This window comes from Balaenoptera physalus, assembly GCF_965194825.1.
Source record: "Balaenoptera physalus genome assembly, chromosome: 11".
NCBI lineage: Eukaryota > Metazoa > Chordata > Mammalia > Artiodactyla > Balaenopteridae > Balaenoptera > Balaenoptera physalus.
Window position 1 is genome coordinate 5,451,312 of NC_138896.1, and position 19,584 is coordinate 5,470,895.

At 44.1% G+C, this 19,584-nt stretch overlaps 1 protein-coding gene and 1 long non-coding RNA gene across 8 annotated transcripts in view; both read left to right on the forward strand.

The window, feature by feature from the left end:
- The window catches only part of LOC309637990, a 54,999-nt gene extending 48,367 nt beyond the window's left edge, over positions 1-6,632 (forward strand). For both annotated transcript variants that reach the window (XR_014250925.1, XR_014250926.1), the window contains one exon: positions 3,110-6,632. This is a non-coding gene — a long non-coding RNA (uncharacterized lncRNA). The remainder of the gene's footprint in view (positions 1-3,109) is intronic.
- Positions 6,633-8,483: 1,851 nt separating this feature from the next.
- Positions 8,484-19,584, forward strand: part of DSP (desmoplakin) — a 42,502-nt gene continuing 31,401 nt past the window's right edge. The window contains exon 1 of one of the 6 annotated variants that reach the window (XM_082413241.1): positions 8,484-9,126. In XM_082413241.1, the coding sequence (XP_082269367.1) occupies positions 8,933-9,126 (194 nt within the window). In that variant the 5' untranslated portion in view covers positions 8,484-8,932. The remainder of the gene's footprint in view (positions 9,127-19,584) is intronic. The other 5 variants (XM_082413239.1, XM_082413242.1, XM_082413237.1 and 2 more) reach the window with 5 other exon arrangements.

A 19,584-nucleotide genomic window follows, 5' to 3' on the forward strand; every position in this document is an offset into this window, starting at 1 on the left:
TGGTTTTGGTATCAGGGTGATGGTGGCCTCGTAAATGTGTTTGGGAGTGTTCCTCCCTCTGCTATATTTTGGAAGAGTTTGAGAAGGATAGGTGTTAGCTCTTCTCTAAATGTTTGATAGAATTTGCCTGTGAAGCCATCTGGTCTTGGGCTTTTGTTTGTTGGAATATTTTTAATCACAGTTTCAATTTCAGTGCTTGTGATTGGTCTGTTTATATTTTCTATTTCTTCCTGGTTCAGTCTCGGAAGGTTGTGCTTTTCTAAGAATTTGTCCATTTCTTCCAGGTTGTCCATTTTATTGGCATATAGTTGCTTGTAGTAATCTCTCATGATCCTTTGTATTTCTGCAGTGTCAGTTGTTACTTCTCCTTTTTCATTTCTAATTCTATTGATTTGAGTCTTTTCCCTTTTTTTCATGATGAGTCTGGCTAACGGTTTATCAATTTTGTTTATCTTCTCAAAGAACGAGCTTTTAGTTTTATTGATCTTTGCTACTGTTTCCTTCATTTCTTTTTCATTTATTTCTGGTCTGATCTTTATGATTTCTTTCCTTCTACTAACTTTGGGTTTTTTTTGTTCTTTCTCTAATTGCTTTAGGTTTAAGGTTGGGTTGTTTATTTGAGATTTTTCTTGTTTCTTGAGGTAGGATTATATTGCTATAAACTTCCTTCTTAGAACTGCTTTTGCTGCATGCCACAGGTTTTGGGTCATCGTATTTTCATTGTCATTTGTTTCTAGGTATTTTTTGATTTCCGCTTTGATTTCTTCAGTGATCTCTTGGTTATTTAGTAGTGTATTGTTTAGCCTCCATGTGTTTGTATTTTTTACAGTTTTTTTCCTGTAATTGATACCTAGTCTCATAGCATTGGGGTTGGAAAAGATACTCAATACAATTTCAATTTTCTTAAGTTTACCAAGGCTTGATTTGTGACCCAAGATATGATCTATCCTGGAGAATGTTCCATGAGCACTTGAGAAGAAAGTGTATTCTGTTGTTTTTGGATGGAATGTCCTATAAATATCAATTAAGTCCATCTTGTTTAATGTGTCATTTAAAGCTTGTGTTCCTTATTTATTTTCATTTTGGTTGATCTATCCACTGGTGAAAGTGGGGTGTTAAAGTCCCTTACTATTATTGTGTTACTGTCGATTTCCCCTTTTATGGTAAGATGTATTTAATATTAAGTCCCTCTTATAAGACAAGTCCTTCTGTAGTTAAAAAAGAGGTTTAAAAACCCTCCTTTTGTGTATTACATTTTTTTCTCAGGGATACATTAAATAGGAATACTGATTTTTGTTTTAAGAACACAGTAATTCCAGTTTTAAATCCTTAAATTTTTTTTTTCCTTATTCAGTAAAGAAAAGTAAAAGCTTGTTTAGAGATGATAGCTGACGTCTCTTCTGAGTGCCTGGGTGGGAAAAGACTCAGATGCTTTCCTAGATTCTGCCTGGAGCCAAACTGCTAAGCAGTTACAACTCCCAGGGGCCGTCAAGCAGGTTTAACGAGAATGACGTGTAGCTCTCCACACCCACCTCCGCAAGACAGAACAGCTTCAGGGTTTGCTGAAACTGCTTCGGAACTCTGCTGTAACTTTTTCTGAGTGTGAAACGTTTCTGGCTGATGGCAGCAAGGTTTAAATGTTTCAGTTTAAATTTTGCAAATCATTAAAAAAGAAAACGCACAGGGGGCTTCCCTGGTGGCGCAGTGGTTGAGAGTCTGCCTGCCAATGCAGGGAACGGGTTCGAGCCCTGGTCTGGGAGGATCCCACATGCCGCGGAGCAACTAGGCCCGTGAGCCACAACTACTGAGCCTGCGCGTCTGGAGCTTGTGCTCTGCAACAAGAGAGGCCGCGACAGTGAGAGGCCCGCGCACCGCGATGAATAGTGGCCCCCGCTCGCCGCAACTAGAGAAAGCCCTCACACAGAAACGAAGACCCAACACAGCCAAAAATAAATAAATAAATAAATTAATTAATTAAAAAAAAAGAAAACGCACAAATCAAATCAAGTTAGATTTGTTGTCAAGGGCATTGATTTACGGCAGAAGAAACAATCCTCTATACTCTCCTCTTGATTTTGCATGACTTTTTCTTGAACCCAACTCTTGCTAAAGGGAAGCTAGGGCTAAGGAAGGATCGCTGGGAAGGCCCTACAAGGACTTGCCTGCACCCTTTGGGGCAGGACTGTTTTCCTAAACACCGTTTGGTGATGGTCGTAGCTGCCTTCCATGAAGGATTGCTCCCCCCTCCAGCCCTGCCTCGCCCTCGCGCACTTGTTTCCCATCCACAGGGGGCTGCTGTTTGCCATTAATGTGAAAATTCTAGAAGAGGGGTGGATCGCTTGCATGGAAACCTCCAGCATCTGCCCCTTGCCACTTTTACAAAGCCTTTTTAAAAAAACAAACAACCCCCCCCAAAAAAACAAACAAAACAAAACAACAAAATAGTATGCATTTTTTAAAGCAAAGCTAACAAGACATTTTAAATGGGGTTGGAAAATACTCATGACATAATGCTAAATTAAGACGCTGGATACAGATCTGTATAGAGAATCTGACATCAGTTAGGTGAAAAATTCATTGAAAAAAAAAAAACTGGAAGGAAATCTACAAAAAATGCTTAGTGTTAGTGCTCTTGTTTGGATGGTACCTTATAGATGAAATTTTCTTACCTGTTTCTTACATTCCCTTCTACCTTTTCTGAGTATCCTACAGCAAACATACATACTTTTATAATCGGTGGGGGGGGAACCCCAACTTTAGACTCATCCTTCTAAGCAAGTCTCCTACTTGATTTGCTAGCAAACTTTCAGCTCTAATCTAGGTTTGCCCTCACAGGCTGACACCTGGACAAGAAATGCAAATTCTCATGGCCTGTTTTCTCTGTGTACAGTGAGGAGTTTGAATAGAGTTTCTTCCTGTTGATCTGTAATCTTACCAAGTCTCTGACAAAATTAAACTATTGCAACCTTAGATGAGGAGAGTCAGTTGAAGCTGAGGATGGTTTTGTCATTTTTTCTCTCCTAGCTCCTGCTCTATTTAGATGCTCACTTTTTGTGTTTTTGTAATACTGCAAGTTGATTTATGTTTCATATTTTGTCTCCTGCTTTAGATGTCAACATAACTGAAGACAGGAACTTATTCTTTAAACTCCCTTATGTGGACACTTCTCTCTGCATCAGGGAAACAATGTATGTGCAATAAATCTAATAAATCTTTCATGATGATAAAATGGCAATCTTACTTCTACCTTACTCTTCCATTTGTATAGAAGAGTATTTGTATGGAACTTGTTATTGCCTGTGAATGTCTACAGTTTTGAAGGATGGTCACTTCAGACACTAGGTGACATTTGGTTTGCACTACACTCTACCCGAAGTTAGATGTCAGATCATTTATGGCTTCATTTCTATTCTGACTTTATGTTGTTTGTATATGAATCTCTAGTTTCACTTTTTTCTAAATGATGGAGGTTATATTAAAAACAGAACAAAACAAACAACCAAACCAAAACAAAAACATGCCCTGTGATTTGAGGATGCCAAGAAAGACAATCACCTCACCTATAGAAATATGGTTAAAAATAATAAGAGTAGTTTTTTTTTGATGTACCTTCTGCAAAGCATGCTGATTACTTTATAGTCACTGTGTTTCCAGACATCCTATGTGTCTAGTGTAGGAAAATAACAATTGATCAGATAGTTTCTTGGTTTCAAATTAATTCCAATCATTGGTCAGAAAGATATTCTTTCATGCCTGATTGGACAGGAATTCTGACATAGTGGAAAGGGCATGAGGCTGGAAACAGAATTCTGACATTTTAGATATTAAGTAGCTCAGGGAAGTTTCTTAACCTTTCTGGGACTCGCTGTTTTCTTTTATTAAAATGTGGCTTTTGGTTTATACGGCTCTTCCGTCGGGGAAATGCTCCAGAGCCCAGGTGCAGTGGGTGGGGACGGGGCTCCCAGCAGGGCACAACCAGTCTGCCCCCCATGATCTGTTTTAGCTACTGGGTTTCATTGGTAGAAGGAGTTCCAAGACTCTCAATGTTTTGAAAACAATTTGTATAAAAGTTCTTGAAGGCAGCTTTCGTTTCTGAAATTCTTTATGGAATATAAATTTTGAATTCTTTCGGTAAAGGCTGAATAGCGATTCATAATTTTCTTCATGGAGCTATTAGCACAATATACATCCATGTGGTATTGGCTAATAACAGGGTTTACCAGCAGTAATGTGTAACTGACTTTGTAGAAATTTGAGTACGTGTTCCAATCCCAACATGGTAGAAGGACAGTCTACTCACAATGAGAGTCCCTCACAAGCATAAGCTTAAAAAATTCCTTTGAGAGTATATTTTAAAGCTTAGCTTATTTGGCTCCTGTATTCTATTCAGTGACTGTGTGCTTGCCCAACAAAATTAAGGTGAGTTATTGTTTAGCTTGGTGGGTTAGAAGTCACTTGGCTAACGGTGTAGGTGTCTTCTGTGTAGCCCATACCTGTGCATGCCATCATCCACGCCCTTAACTTCCAGCCTCCCTATCTTGCAAACTTGGGCTCTTAATGAAAAAGAAGATCTGGCAGGAAAGTATAGATGAATCTCCAGTATCTATGCTATCCAATTAAATGTAGTCAAAAAACATACTCAAAACACAAAAGATGGACTTCCCTGGTGGTGCAGGGGTTAAGAATCCACCTGCCAATGCACACGTTCGAGCCCTGGTCCGGGAAGATCCCACATGCCGCGGAGCAACTAAGCTCGTGCGCCACAACTACTGAGCCTGTGCTCTAGAGCCCGCGAGCCACAACAACTGAGCCCGCGTGCCGCAACTACTGAAGCCCGCGCTCCTAGAGCCTGCGCGTGCTCTGCAATGAGAAGCCACCGCAATAAGACTGCGCACTGCAACGAAGAGTAGCCCCTGCTCGCCGCAACTAGAGAAAGCCCGTGCGCAGCAGCAAAGACCCAACACAGCCAAAAATAAATAAATAAAATAAATAAATTTATTAAAAAAAAGAAAAAAAAATCCCACACAGGATAGCATGATTTATTGGATATTATCTGTGCAAAAACAATGGGACAACTCATCAGTACAGAAACAGAAAATGTATTTGAGATGTTTCTATCAGCTATTCAATTTCTGAAAAGTTAATCACCCTTCTCTGGCTAAAATGAAAAACTACTACAAACAAAGAAATTCTTCTGTCCCTGAAGGACACTTGAACCAAGGAAAATAAAGAGAGTTCTGGGCTAATGTATATATTTCACAAACACTTTCCCATTTCTGAAATGGAATTTCTGTGGTTTATGAAACTGCTTTCTTCATTCAAAGCTTTGAATAGTTTCAACAACTTTAGGAGAGATCAATCTTATTTTTATAATAATTTATTTTATAAAAAATAAACACAGATTTTATGATTTCTGGAAGATTCTAATTTATTCATACAAATGGAAAAATAAGAAAGTAAAAAATATATATATTTATTTATTTTTACAATTCCAGTCCTAGTGTCTGTAGTTCTGATTTGTTAAAATACTACTTCCCTGGGAATTCCCTGGCAGTCCAGTGGTTAGAACTCGGCGCTTTCACTGCTGGGGCCTGGGTTCGATCCCTGGTCGGGGAACTAAGATCCCGCAAGCTGCATGGTGAGGCCAAAAAAATAAATAAATAAATAAAAGAAAAAAAAATACTGCTTCCCTGGCAGGCAGAACAGGTATTTTAGCTCACAGGCTGTAAATCTTTTCTATGGTAAAGCATTATCATTTACCAACAAAGAGATAGGAGAGAGTTCCCATAGGATTTTGAGCAAGTAAATGGTTCTTCTTAATCTCACTGAAATCAAGGTGCTCTGTTTCATTTAAAAAATATGTTCAGGATACAACTGATGCCTCTTTCCTCACTGCAAGGTCATTTTTAAGTTCAGCCAGAGAGAAAGTGACTTGTCAGTGATGTGTCTCTAAAAGTACAAGGGCAGGCATCTACAAGTGGCAGGGAAAAAATAGCTGACCTTAGGTCAGCTAGCAAGGACTTTGCCAGACGTTGGACTCTAAACTGTAGAAACCTAGTTGTAAGAAAAAAGCTACTTTTCAACCCCTCTGCTGTGCCCCACAACTCTGAAGACCTACCTTTATAACAGCACACCTAACATTATATTGCAATTATTTGTTTTCCTACAGATATCCTACAGAGAGTGACCAGCAGTGAGCCTGCTGTGTGACACAGTAGATGCTTAATAACTGCTTGAGTGAATGTTAAATGTCTCCAAGGGGGAGTTATACTGAGCCATATGTGGGGTAAAGACAGAAGCACTAGAGCTAAAAATTTCACATCCAGCAAAGAGCTTTTGGTTTAATGAGTGGTGCCATTGCTTTATATGTTTCCAAGAATGTTCACATATTTTATCTCACTTGATCCTCACTGTAGGTCTGGAAAGTTGGCAGGACAAGTATTATTTCCATCTAGCACCTGAGGAGATGGAGCTCTTCCCAAGTAAATTGCAGCATATCAGAGGATGGTCTTCTGATCCCCAGCCTTCACTGGGGGGCCTCTTGGGAGACAATTTAGACAACGAATGCATGTATGTCTGGATTCCATCTGTCATGTCGATCTTTTATTTCATCCTCCTATCTTCCTTAGAGAAAGGTACAGCTCTGCGAGTCTGGGTGATGTTTAGGTCTGTGTGTAGCTGGAGACCTGACTACCCAGTGGGAGCTCTCAGAGGGACCCCTTGGCTGAGTACAGCTTTCGCCACCACTGGGAGGTGGCTCATAGGTGTGTGCTGTGTTTAAGGAGAATTCTACTGTGCAATTGTATGACCTCCTATTTACACATTATTGGACTGAAGGAATCCCTGAATTTTTAAACTTGAAGTTTTACTATAATGTTTTCAAGGACATTCTGCGTATAGTCCAAAGCCTAGCATTGGTCCTTCTGTATAGGAGGTTATAACTACTTGCTGAATAAATGAGGTGCATAGAAGTATTTTGCATATTTTGGACTGACACCCCAAAAGGCTTCCCCTCCGCCGACCCATGAATATCTGGGCCATTTGTGCTGATGCTGACTTCCAGCCATTGATTCAATTTCAGAAGAAACACCATTCTTGTCTATACATCAGTGTTTGTGAAATCATTTGAACACTTTATCACATTTGCCTTTACTAGAAGAGAAAACTGAGAAAATGATGGGAATTATTGAGTGCTAACAGTGGTAAACTTTCATCTCATGGTATCTTTGACTCCTTGGATTTAGGCTGGTCAACTCTGTGGACCATTGTGGAGAAAAAGGACATTTTGTCAAAGATTTCTGCCTAAAATTTGAGGTGTAACTTGGGGTGCTATGATCTGGGACCTTTTAGAGAACTCCCTCCACTCCCTTTACAACATGCAATTATAGTTTGATTTTTGTTCTTTTCAGTTTATAAACATTTCAGAAGTATACTGTATAAGAAGGTGAGTTAACTGTCATTGTTTAGGGAGATGACAAATGTTTATTATAAAGATCTTTAAATGGTGTTTATTAAAGAGTAATTGAACAGTTTCTCCAAATCATAAAAACAGCTTTTTATGGATGTTGTGACTGGTTCTGGATCTAAACCCGAGTCACAGAGGCTGCGGTGTTGTTCGCACGCAGCCACTAATTGGGAGGGGCCCTAGATCAGGTGGCTGGAATGTTCTGGCTCTGAGTTACTCAGCTGTACCCAGTAGATGATCTCTGCTCAGGGTTCTCTGCTGCTCTCAGGTAGACTGAAGTCCCAGGAAGGCCACCACCACTGACTTGTGGGAAAAGCTGCTTCAAAAGGGATGGGTCCGGGGAGAAGGTGCTCAGGGGCACACAAGAGAGGAGTGGTCCCAAGGTTTTTAAATAATATTTGGAAGCGGTCTGGGGTCGAAGTTTTTGCCATTTCTCGTTTAAAATGACTGACCATCACCAGGCAAAATAAAAGACACTGCAATTTACAGTTTCCTGTTACCCTGTGGAAACTGACTGCAGTGGATTCCTCTTTGTCTTCATGCTAAAGAGATTAGTTATTTCCAGTGAAGACTTCTCCAGAAAGCGGTGGTTCTGGGTAAAAATCGTTTTACACGTCGGAAAACAGACTTCTGAGGCAATTTTCTGAATTACCGGAATAAAAGAAAATTCGAAAAAAAGTCTCCGAACAAACCCTCCTCACCTAAGCATTCTCTCCTCAACTGTTTCTAGCCAGAGCTTGGCTGGCACCGTTTTCAGGGATACGCAGAAGTAAAAGTTTAGTAAGTAACTGTCCAATCGAATGACTCATTTTTTAGCCTATTTCCGCCCGGGGGCCGTAGAAATCCTCAAAAAAGGGGGCCCTGCTTTCCCCGCTCCTGCAGCGACGCGCGGAGCGCACGCCCCTGCGGTCCACTCTTCGGCCGGCCGCGCGCTGCGGGCGCGCGGGTCCCGGGCCTCCGCCCCTCGCGTGTTACTCAGGCCCCGGCGCGGAGGGCGGAGCCGCGGGCCGGTGGTGCAGGTGGGGAGGGGCGGCCGGTGCGCGTCGGTGACACCCGATGGGGCGGGGAGGCGCGGCGGCCGCACCCCTCCCTGGGAAGAAACCGGCCAGGTGTGGCTTCGGCAGCGTCGGGTGCCAGCGGGGAGGAGACTCGAGCTCCCGCCGACCAACACCACCACCCAGCCACGGCCCTGCTCCTCTGCGCCCTCGCCGCCCTGAGAGCCGCAGCCCTCGCTCCCGCTTCCACTCCCGGCCCGTCGCTGTTCCCGGCGCCCGACGCCCGCCCGCCCGCCGTGCCGCGCTCGCAGTGTCCGGAACGGCCCCGGTGGAGAGGCGCGTCCTCGCAATCCTTCTGCGCCCCCAGCCCAGTCCCCGGTTTGGGCCTCTCCTGGGAGCCCCTCGCCCTTTCCGAGCCGGCCAGCCCTCGCGTCCGGCTCGGCGCTGAGCGGCGCTCCGAGTGCCCGCCAACATGAGCTGCAACGGAGGCTCCATCCCGCGGATCAACACGCTGGGCCGTATGACCCGCGCCGACTCCGGCCCCGACCTGCGCTGCGAGATGACCGGCGGCGGGGGCGGCGGCGGCAGCAGCGGCGGCGGGGGCACCATCAGGAGGTACTACTCTCGGCGCGGCACGGTCACCGACCAGAACTCGGACGGCTACTGGTGGGTACCGGGCCGACCCGGAGCGCGCGGTGTGCGTGGGCCGGTGGGCCGGTGCGGCGGGGTCTCTACATTCCCCTAGCGCCGTGGGACCGGGAGGGACCGTCGACCTCTGACCGACGAGGAAGCTCATGTCCAGAAAGGGGACAGTCTCTTTGTCCGAGGTCATGCACGCATTTCCTATTCGCGCTGGAGCAAGACCGAGTGTCCCGGCGCGCCGCGCAGACCGGGTGGGCATGTGCGCCAGCCCGCAGAGGAGTGGTTCCTTCCCCGCCGGCGGGGACTCGGGCACCCCTTCTCCCTTCCCGCGTGCCGGGGCCCGAGGCCAGCCAGCGAGGGTGCAGGCAGGGCGCGGCGGACGGCGGGGGTCCCGGCTGTACCCGGGACTGTCCCCAGCGAGGCATCGCCTTTGTCCCGGGCCGCAGGTGGGAGGTCAGGCGGGCGTGGCTGCGACCACTAAACTCAACCTCTCGAACTGTAACCAAAAGTAAAACAGCGAGAGGAGCGGGGGCTCCGGCCTGTCGGGTGGCCACGGCGGACTCGGCTCTCGGCTGTGGCTAGTGGCTCATCGCAAGCTCGTGGTCACCCCGAGACCACGTCCGCAGCGGCGCCTGGGCTGCTCGGTCACCCGGGGGCTTTTGTGTAGAGGCTGCGCGTCCCGGCAGCTCGGGGTCGCGGGTCGAGAAGGCCCCGCCTCGGCCTCGCCTGCTACCCAAACCAAGCTTCCCGGCGGGGCCGGCCGCCTGTCCCCGCAGCCCGAATCAGCCGCGCGGCAGCCCCCGCCAGCGAGCACACCTGTGGCCCCGCGCCTGCGCCCTTTGTTTCCCGGTTTTTAAAAAGCCCCTGAGGAACGGCCTCAGTGTCTCGGTGGCGGAGCGCGGGCGCAGGGTCTTGCGCTCTGAGCGGGATAGCGCGGGCAGGGGCCCGTGGAGGGGAGGCTCCGCGTACCACCCCAGCCGGCCCGCGATGCTGGGGCCGCCCTGATCCGGCTGCCCCAGGGAGGCGCCCTGGGAAGAGGCCCGGGTCTGCCTCTCCGAGTCATCCGGGAAACTCAGCTTGGGAAGGGGGAGGTCAGTCGGGTGCGGGTGGAGGAAGATAATGTACGTACATTACCCGGTCCCCGGAGCCGGACTCTCCCACGTGAGCCGTGAGAATTTTGCGGCTCTCACCCCCCCTTTCCCGCCCCCTGCAAGTCCTTCCCTTGTAGGGCTTCGGAGGAAGAGGCCTGAGTTCCAGAACTTTGTCGACCTAGCCTTGTGGCCTTAGGCTGGGGAGGAGCAAATTGAATACACTCCAGGGGGTTTTTGTTTTGCCAGCAGTTTTGGAGGCCGGGACGGACTACTCGAGTTGCAACCTGCTTTCTGCTTCGATTTATTCATTTCTTTATCTTCCCGGAGCACCTTGAAAATTTATTTTCTCTTTTTGAGCTAGCAAAGAATTGTCTCAAACTTGGAGCTCTTTCTTTAATGAACAGAATGCACCTGGGGGTTTCCAGGAAAAAATATGCCAAACCATTAGGGAGACTGGGGAGAAATTTTTGCTCGTTTACACTTTGGTTTTTAAGTTTGTTTGAAAAGTTGGCCAACCATTTAAATCCGAAACTTTACGTTTCCCTCCCAATCTTGCAGTATTTGGAAAGCACATGCTTTTGAATCCACACATTTAAATCCAAATCAGAATTTGCAAGGTTGCTTCTTTCCTGCATTTATGAACCAAGTGGTTTTTTGTTTCTTTGGTTCCTTTTTTTTTTTAATATGCTTCTGTTATCTTAGCGTCCCTATGTTTTAAGTTGACAATAAACATGGCTGTTAATGGAGTATTTCACTCCCTTGGCTTCTTGTAGAAGTAAATTTGTAATTAATATCTTGGTTAATGAACTGCATAAAGATACCCGGTTTATAAGGATTCTTCACCGAACGTTAAATTTGGGCGAGGCTCGATGTTTTCTCCTAGTAAAGCATCATTTCTTGTGTTCGGTTTTTCCAACCTAAAGGCTGTTGATAAACCTGTCAAGTTTTAACATCTCCCCGGGAAGGGGAAAGAGACTCAAGTGAAAAGTTACCTAACTTGGAGGGAGGTTGTTTTTCTGCGCGTTGCTGTCGAGCTGCCAGGGCCGCGGGGCGGCGGGCTGGGGGCTTGAGTCAGCATGTGGCCGGCGTTCTTTCCGGATCCAGGTACTGGAGTTTCCCCAGGCCTGTCCGGGCCTGCGCTGGTGCTGCTAGCCCTTAGAAGCGAAGCGTTAGCACAATACACAGTAGCCCGCAAACGCTGAGGTCTGCACTTTAAAATAAGGGCGACTGACTGGAGAGGGTCGGGGCCAGCACCGCACCTGTTTTCCTGGGGTTTTTAGCGTCTTGTGCGGGAGGATTTGTTTGGCCCTGGCACGCACATGGCATCTCTGACTCGACTGCCCTCTGCTAAGTGAATGATGATGAGGATTTTAAAAGCACTTTTCTGACCGAAAGTTTTTCTACATAGAGGTGTTTTGTTTTTAAAGCAACAAAACCAAAAAAAAAAAAAAAAAAAAAAAACCCCTAAAAAACCAGTATGAAAGCGACTGGTTGAATCTAAACTCCTTTATTTCTAAAACTCCCACGTTATTGGCTGAATCAGACTGGTGATTTTTTTAATGATCAATGTGTGTATTTAGCCCTCCCCTAAATAAGCTAATTTGAGTGTGTACAGAGCCCAAATCTTATTTTTCCTTTGAAAGTGACTTTACAGCCTCTTGCCTTTGTCTGTCCTTTATTTAGTAACACTTGTCACTGTTTAGAACCTGATACTTCTCACTCTGATTATCCCTCCTTCCCCCACCTGTCTTTTGTGTCTTTGTTTTACCCTGCATGGAATCTGCAACGACTTTATTTACCTTCCGCTGCTTTTCTTAATATTTTAAAGTTTGGTACATGTTACATACTTTGATAATTTAAGATGTTTACTTTTGAAAATTTAAACTTTGGGTTTTTCTTGTATAAGATACTATATTGTTTTCAACGATGGCAGAATTACGCTAGTCTTATTCTTGTAGTTAAAAGAAATTACAAATCTGTAGTGAAATTTGGTGGCCAAGTGACAAAGTCCCCCAGTTAGATCTTCCGCCGATCAAAGCGTGGAATTTGTAGGATTACAAGCCAAATACAGTCACTAAGCCTCAGAAATATGTGCATAAAATGGTAATGCTTACATTTCTCCAGAACTCATGATTTCCAAAGCGAAATGTGTGTGATCACTATTTGATACCTACTTTAAAGTTTGCTTTAAACTACCTTTTAAAAGAAGCCTGTTTCTCAGTGTGAGGTTAAACAGGCATATTTACATTTAATTTTAGAGTGGAAGGGGGTCCTTAGGAGGACAGAAACCTCACTTTTCCACTTTAGAGACAAATTAAGACTTGCCCCAAATCCCGGAGTCCACCGTGGCCGAGGTGGCATGAGAATCAGGGGCTCCTCCCTCTACCCTCTGGCATCCTGTGCGTTTAGACCATGTACTTGTGTATGAGACTGGACAGCCCTGTACTTACAGGATGAAAGTACCTCAAGTCCATGTATTCATTCATTCATTCAGCCAATATTTCCTGAGCATCTGCTGTGTGTTAGATGTCGGGGAGATTCAGAGGTGAAAATACAAAGACTTCTGGAAGGGAGCAGATGCTCTTTAGAGGAAGATAAGTACATGAATACTATAATACAAACGGATACTGCACAGGAGCGGTGCCCATGACTCTGAGGCTTCGTAAGGGGACAAGATAACATCTGCAGTGGCGGCACTAGTAAGACTTTATTATAAAGGAAGTGGTGTTGAATTGGACTTTGGAGAATTTCAGTTGGTAAAGAGAGTGGGCAGAGAGTGCCCCTGGAGGAGAGAAAAGCATGAGAAAAGTGTGAGAAGTGGAAAAGCAGGCGCAACTTCAAGGCCTAGAGAGAGAGTGGTCTCCTCTTGGAGCATTCGCTTAAGTGGGGAAACAGTAAGACGGAAGGAGGAAGGACGGGCTGGGGCCAGGACCTGGGAGACCTCGAATCCACGGTGGTGGGTTAGGGTTAGGCACAGGGGAGCCCTTGCAGGTCTCATCCGAGCCAGTGAAGGTCTCCTTTGAAGGAGCAGGGAGATAAGACCATCACAGGGAGCTGTAGGATTATTGCTGTGGCCAGCAGTGTGTGGGAGGGGTTGCCTTAAGGAAGCAGTTGTACCAGTGAAGGAGGGAGGTGATGAAAGTCTGGTCGAGGTTGGTAGCAGTGGGACAGGAGGTAGATGTGATAGAGTGAGAGCTTCAGCTCAGAACTGGATCAGAGAGGCAAGGGAGAGTCTGAGAAAACAGGCTTAGAGTTGGCTGACTCAGAATGGTTATTCTAAATATTTTTCTGGGAAACGATGGCAAAGTAAGCTTCAGTGTAGCTTAATATATGGCAGATAGTAACACTTACATAGTGATTAAGTTTGAGTAGGTTATATATTTTATACAAACATCAGATCAGTGGTTAATAATAGTTACCATTGCCTGGCAAGCACCCACCATGTGCCAGGTATATTGTTATTTCAAGCTTCACGACAGACTTCCCATTTCACAGGTGGGAAACTGAGGTTAAAGGAGTTAGATGACTCGGCTTAGGTCAAGCAGCTAAGTTAGTAATTAAGCTGCATTTGAATCCAGTATACCACGATGGTGCAAGACGAGATCTAACTTTAGTTATTAGAATTCATCTCTTCTTGTAAACTCTTCTACCCAACAGGAGTTCTTACTTCTTTCTAAATTGTTGCATTCCTGGGAAATATTTATTTCATAACCATTGTGTTCTTGCATTCACACTCCTGTAGAGTTTCCATCTGCTGAGGAATGAAGCACAGTGTGATGCTGCGTTAAGCCCACTAAATGTCAGGCACATCTACAGAGCAGCTTTCAACAAGTAGTTAATCTTTTCTGTAAACATGGGCGTAATTTCATTGTTGTCCGGGTGCCTGAAATGTCTTGGGAAAGACAAAAAAAGTGCTGATGCCTCCACACTGACTTCTTCGGGTGGAGCTGAGGAGGGCGTGGGTGTGTCTTGGGGAGTCTTAGCTCAGCCCTCAGCTAACCAGTCTTTCCAGACTTTTCAAAGGTTCTGGAAGAAGTGCCTCAGTCCCGAGGCCTTGGTGCCTGGGGCCCTGCCGCTCCGCCCTTTGCTTTTCTCCAGTCTCCCTCTGGCCCTCCTGGGATAATGGGCAGGGGTAGTTCAGATGTTGAAGCCACTGCCCCACGGACCCCAAGCCTCAGCATCCCGTAAAATACCAGCGCAGCCCCGTCACGTGCAGCTTACCACCAGCACCTTGGGCTGGGAGGGTCCAGGACCTTCGGAGACCTCAGGAATGTGAAACCTACATTTCAGGAAAATGAGGACACCAGAGTGAGAGACTGCAGGCCATAGGTCTTGAGTTTTTGCCTGGAATTCAAATGTGTGACATGCAAACGTAATATCCCTTGCTTCATAAGGTACCTGAAAAAACTTAAAAAGGAGTTGGCCTTTTGGTGGATAACCAGATAACTTGTAAACGGTTTTTTTTAGGCGTCAGAATGAATGTAAGTTTTCACCTAGGGAAGGAATTCAAAACAGAAATCCCTATTTTGGCCTTGACTTTGTAAGGGTCAAATAGTCATCCCCATTTAATAAAAGAAAGGAAAGCATCTTTTTCTGAACCTTCAAAAGATGTCTTTCGTGCAGTTAAAATGTATCTCTGTCTTTGAATGGTCTCAAACCTTATTTTAGGTCTCATAGATAATTTTAGGAATTAAAAATTACCTGAGAAAGTCTCAGATGCCTCACACTTAATACCCAATCATCATTTCTTCTTCTTTCTTTTTTTTTCTGCTTCTCACTCCACCTCCAGTTTGCTGCAGGATATCCTTAAAATGATGAACTGGGGCAAAAAACACAAAATGAAAAGTAAAAGCAAAATCTGAGAATCATGTCACAACAGCAGCTTCCCCTGTACGAATGATCTCGCAGCGAGGATTTAGTTTCTGCCGGGCTTTGCAGACCTCACTGGCTTCTCCTCTCAACATCAGGCCAACCCCGAGAGGTGACTGTGTTCCTGCAGAAACCCTAGGCCCCGCGAGTCTACTAACTTGCTCCAAGTCACAGGCTGTCCAGCCGGAAGTGGCTGAGAACGGGGTGGACCCCAAACCCTTTATGAAGTTAATGATCTGTGATCAGGTTACCCTCCCTGGCCCCCCCCAAGCCACCAAAAACTGTGAAAATAGCAAACACGGAAAGGCAGTGGAACTTTATTAGAGTACCGCTTCCAGAGCTCCTGGGTGAGGACAAGATGAAGGCCCAGAGGAGGCCTTCTTCCTAAAATTGATAGAAAAAACCTTTTTTTTTTTTTGCCCACTATTGGTGGGGAATTGGAGTGCAGCAGATGCGCTACCTGATTGAGCTTTGGAAATCAGGGTAATGAGTAGTAATATCTTCATATCAGTCTTTGATCTGCCTTTGTTTTTCTTCTACTTTCCTAAACCAAACAAACATATGTTAAGGACCTTATGGCTGCGGAACCCTGTGTTGTTAGGTGCATGTAGGAGTCGAAAGTGACTAAGATGTGGGACTTTGCTCTCCAGGGGTGGGCAGACAGGTGTGTAAATAATTCGTGCAGAAGGAGGGCAGAGATGTGCCGGGAAAATTCTATGGAGGTGGAAGCACTTGGTGTGTAACTTCTGATACATGACATTTCCACTGATGTGTTTAGTGAGTCTTGGAGGTAGGGTATTGTCCTTAAATGAAGAAGTAAATTTTTTTTTTTTTTACAGACTCCATGGATGTTTTCCTTTTTACTTAAGATCTTTTAAAGAAACTCAAAATAACGTATGGAACATGTTTTAAACATTGTAAGGAGCTCAGCAGATAGGTTTTAGATCAATATGAATGCAAATAAGTTTTAAGATCAATATTAATGCATTACATAATTATCATTTCCATCAAATCTTCATTGAGTTTTTCCAAGGTCATTATTCCATGAATCCAAATACACGTGAGACATAATTTCCGGCACACATCCAGGACCTTATGTTGATGGAATGAACAAAAAGAAGAGAGAGAGTGGGAGAGAGAGAGGGAGAAGGGGCAAAGGAAAGAGGAAGGAAGGAAAGAAGGAACCTAGTGGGAGAGAAAGTATTGGGTTGGACAAAAAGTTTGTTTGGGTTTTTCCGTAGGCTCTTAGGAACTTTTTGGCCAACCCAGTGTATATACAAAAAGAAATCCAGAGTTACGTGGCACCGGCCAAGTGTCTAATGAACAGCATAGATGATTGTAAAATGACTTATAAAACAAAGAGAGTAACTATTAAAAAATATCTTGTAATGCTTCAAGACTCTCTTCAAAGTATTTGTCTTGTATTTTTGTCTATAATATTCTTGGGAAAAGTGTGAAACTAGTGGCTTCACAGTTAATTTTGGGGTCTTATTTTTTAAGAAAAGGCTGTTATTTGGAGGTAGTAAAATAAAACATCAAAAGCTCTTTAATACCGTTCACACATTCATGTGGCCAGACCATGTTTTCCTTTTAGCCTCTGATGAAGGGATCTTTATGTAAACTGTTGGAACCCTTACTTGTTTAAACAAGTTTTAGAATGAATTTTCAAAAAAAGTGTAGGCAGGTTCTTTGTTCTACGAATAATTTGTCTTTGTAAGTTTGAAAATAAAAGAGGATTTCAGAAAAGTTAAAGACTTTTAAGGACAAATGTTATTTTTTCAAGGCGAGCTATTAATTTTAGTTTAGAAGTCAATATTTTTTGATTGATTTGACCCAAATGAGTTTTCTTTTCTTTCTTTCTTCTTCTTTTTTTTTTTTTTTTTTTGCATGACTTCTTTCATCTTCCGTGACACTGAAATGGGACTTAAAAATTGAACTCTGACCTCGTTAGTTCAATTCCTAACATGGTTTAAAATCTCTGCACCCCTAATACCAATACGTACCAGTGTTGAAAATTTCTTTGAGGCTAGGGATTTTTAAAGTCCTTATATGCTTGTTAAATTAGTATTTATTTTAAAATGATTTCTTCCTATATGATGGCATTTTGCATTTTCCCAAATTGCACTGTATGAAGAGGAAACTTCATTACCTTTACACAGAACATAGACTTTGGGATTATTTTCAATAGGAGGAGTGAGCTTGGTGGTTTCATAAAATAAAGTTACAGAACAAAGGAGCTAAGGAAATCTTATATAGCACCTAGCCCAAAAGATGAGAAAACTGAGATCTAGAATATTTCTGAGATAAAAGACAAAAGACCTAAAATTATGTGAAAAAATATGATTTTTGACTTAAAAAGTTCTGAATGACACACAAAATGCCCGTGTTCCCTGAAGCAAGCTCTCCTGGCTCTCCTGCTGAAGAGAATTGCCCTCATGGGCAATTCCCAGGGTGGAACTTGTGAGAAAGTTCAGGACTCATCCAGCACTGCACAGCATCTGAGTCAGTGTCTAGTGAGTCAAAATCCTCTCCACGGACACTTCCTCCTTGACTTAAGTACAGTCAGTTCTGTGTGGATCCTTCACTGGGCGGGGACAAGCAAGCTGAAATGTGAAGGCGGATTCTCTTTTCTCGTCAATAAACCTCAGGGGCCTGAGTTGTCCTTCCACCTGCTCGATTTGATGGTCTGTTTCCCAAGGATGTTCAGACTGAAGTGAGATTCTTACAGATGACAAACGGGATCTGTAGATCTTGCTTTAAGGACCAGACACAGTCTTGAAAAGTTGTGCCTAAGGAAATTTGGTTAATTAGATCATACTTTCCTACCGACAAATCACAATACCAAAGATTCTTCATTACATTGTTCTAACACTTTAGCTTTTCTTTCTTTTTTCTTCCTTTTGACTTTTAAAAAGATTAGATTTTTGTGCAGACAGTTGTTAATCTATTCCTAAAATGCCACGGCAAACACATAGGGTTTTAGTGGCTATCAAGGGCGTGTATGGTGAACACAGGCAGGCCTTTTAGTGAAGCATGAATAATTCTTCTTAGTATCATTAACAGCATATGAAGTTACAGTTTTAGTTTTTTGTTTTTTTTGTTTTTTTTACCTTTTTGTTTTTTAAGTGCAAGTCCACCAATATTTTAAGCCAGCATTTAATTGCCTCACCTCTTTTTCCTTAGTTCATTTCTAAGTGTCATGTAACTAACTACTCTAGTAGTTGGGTAAAAAGAGCTGAAGAGTTTCATATTTTGTTGGCAAATGAATTTAGTGTCATAAATTCATTTTAAAAAGACTTGTATATACACTTTGGAACTTTCATTCACAAGTGAGTTTGGCCTCTCTGCTTTTTTTTTCTTTTTTACACATTTTTATCCTGGAATAATTTTAGGATTACAGAAAAGCTGCAGAGGTAGAGGGAGTTCTCATACACCCTCACCCAGTTTCCCCATCTCCCTCGGTCTTAGCACTCACTGTGTTTTTACAGTAGCACACAGTTATTAAATCATTTCAGAAACTCTTGACTTTCCACTGTGCTAAGAGAGAGCCCTTTCCTTTGTATGCAAGGAACTGGCATTCTCTGTTGGAATCACCCTCTGAGCCCAACTGCTGACCAGAATTACTACATGTTTCAGAAGAAAGGGCCTCTCATGCCCCTTCATTAAAGAAAACAAATCTAATTACACAGGACCTCCCTAATTACTTACCCATCCTAGACTTCTCAGTGATGTTTCTGTATTTCTTAATTTCTCCCTTTGTCTCTCTTTTTTCTTTTTTTCCCTTTGTCTCTTGAATTTCTTTCCTCCCTGTTATAATGGGTGCATTTTGGAAAGTGTTCTAAGTCAAGTGGAATTTTACACAAGTTTTGACAACGGATGGAGTCCTGTTAACATCTCAGCAATCCGAGAAGTGTGCCAGGTTTCCTGTCTGATTCTCAGTGGCAGGCAGAGAAGGGCAGCATTCATGCGGGGTGAGGGTGGGGTGCCCTGGTGTTGATGGGTGGGCAGTGCCAGGGCCTGCCTGGAGGAGCTGCGGCCTCATCTGGCACTGGTTCCCAGGAGAGCTGGTTTCTCACCCACATACTTTCAGCCAGGGCTGGCTTGTAGGGAAGCCTGGCCGGCAGAGAGAGAAAGCGCCTCTCCCATGTGAAATGAGGCAGAATCAAGGGGCGGTGGGAGAAGTTTCCCACATTCATGTGATTTTACCCTGTCTCTGCCTAGTACAGCCTGTGCCTTTCAAACGTTTTTTTTAAACAGTGAAATTCTTTCTTCATTATTTATTTATTTTAAAAATTTATTAATTGATTTATTTATTTTTGGCTGCTTTGGGTCTTCATTGCTGCGCGCGGGCTTTCTCTAGTTGTGGAGCACGGGCTCTAGGCACGCAGGCTTCAGTAGTTGTGGCACATGGGCTCGGTAGTTGTGGCTCGCGGGCTCTAGAGCGCAGGCTCAGTAGTTGTGGCGCACAGGCTTAGTTGCTCCGCAGCATGTGGGATCTTCCTGGTCCAGGGCTCGAAGACCC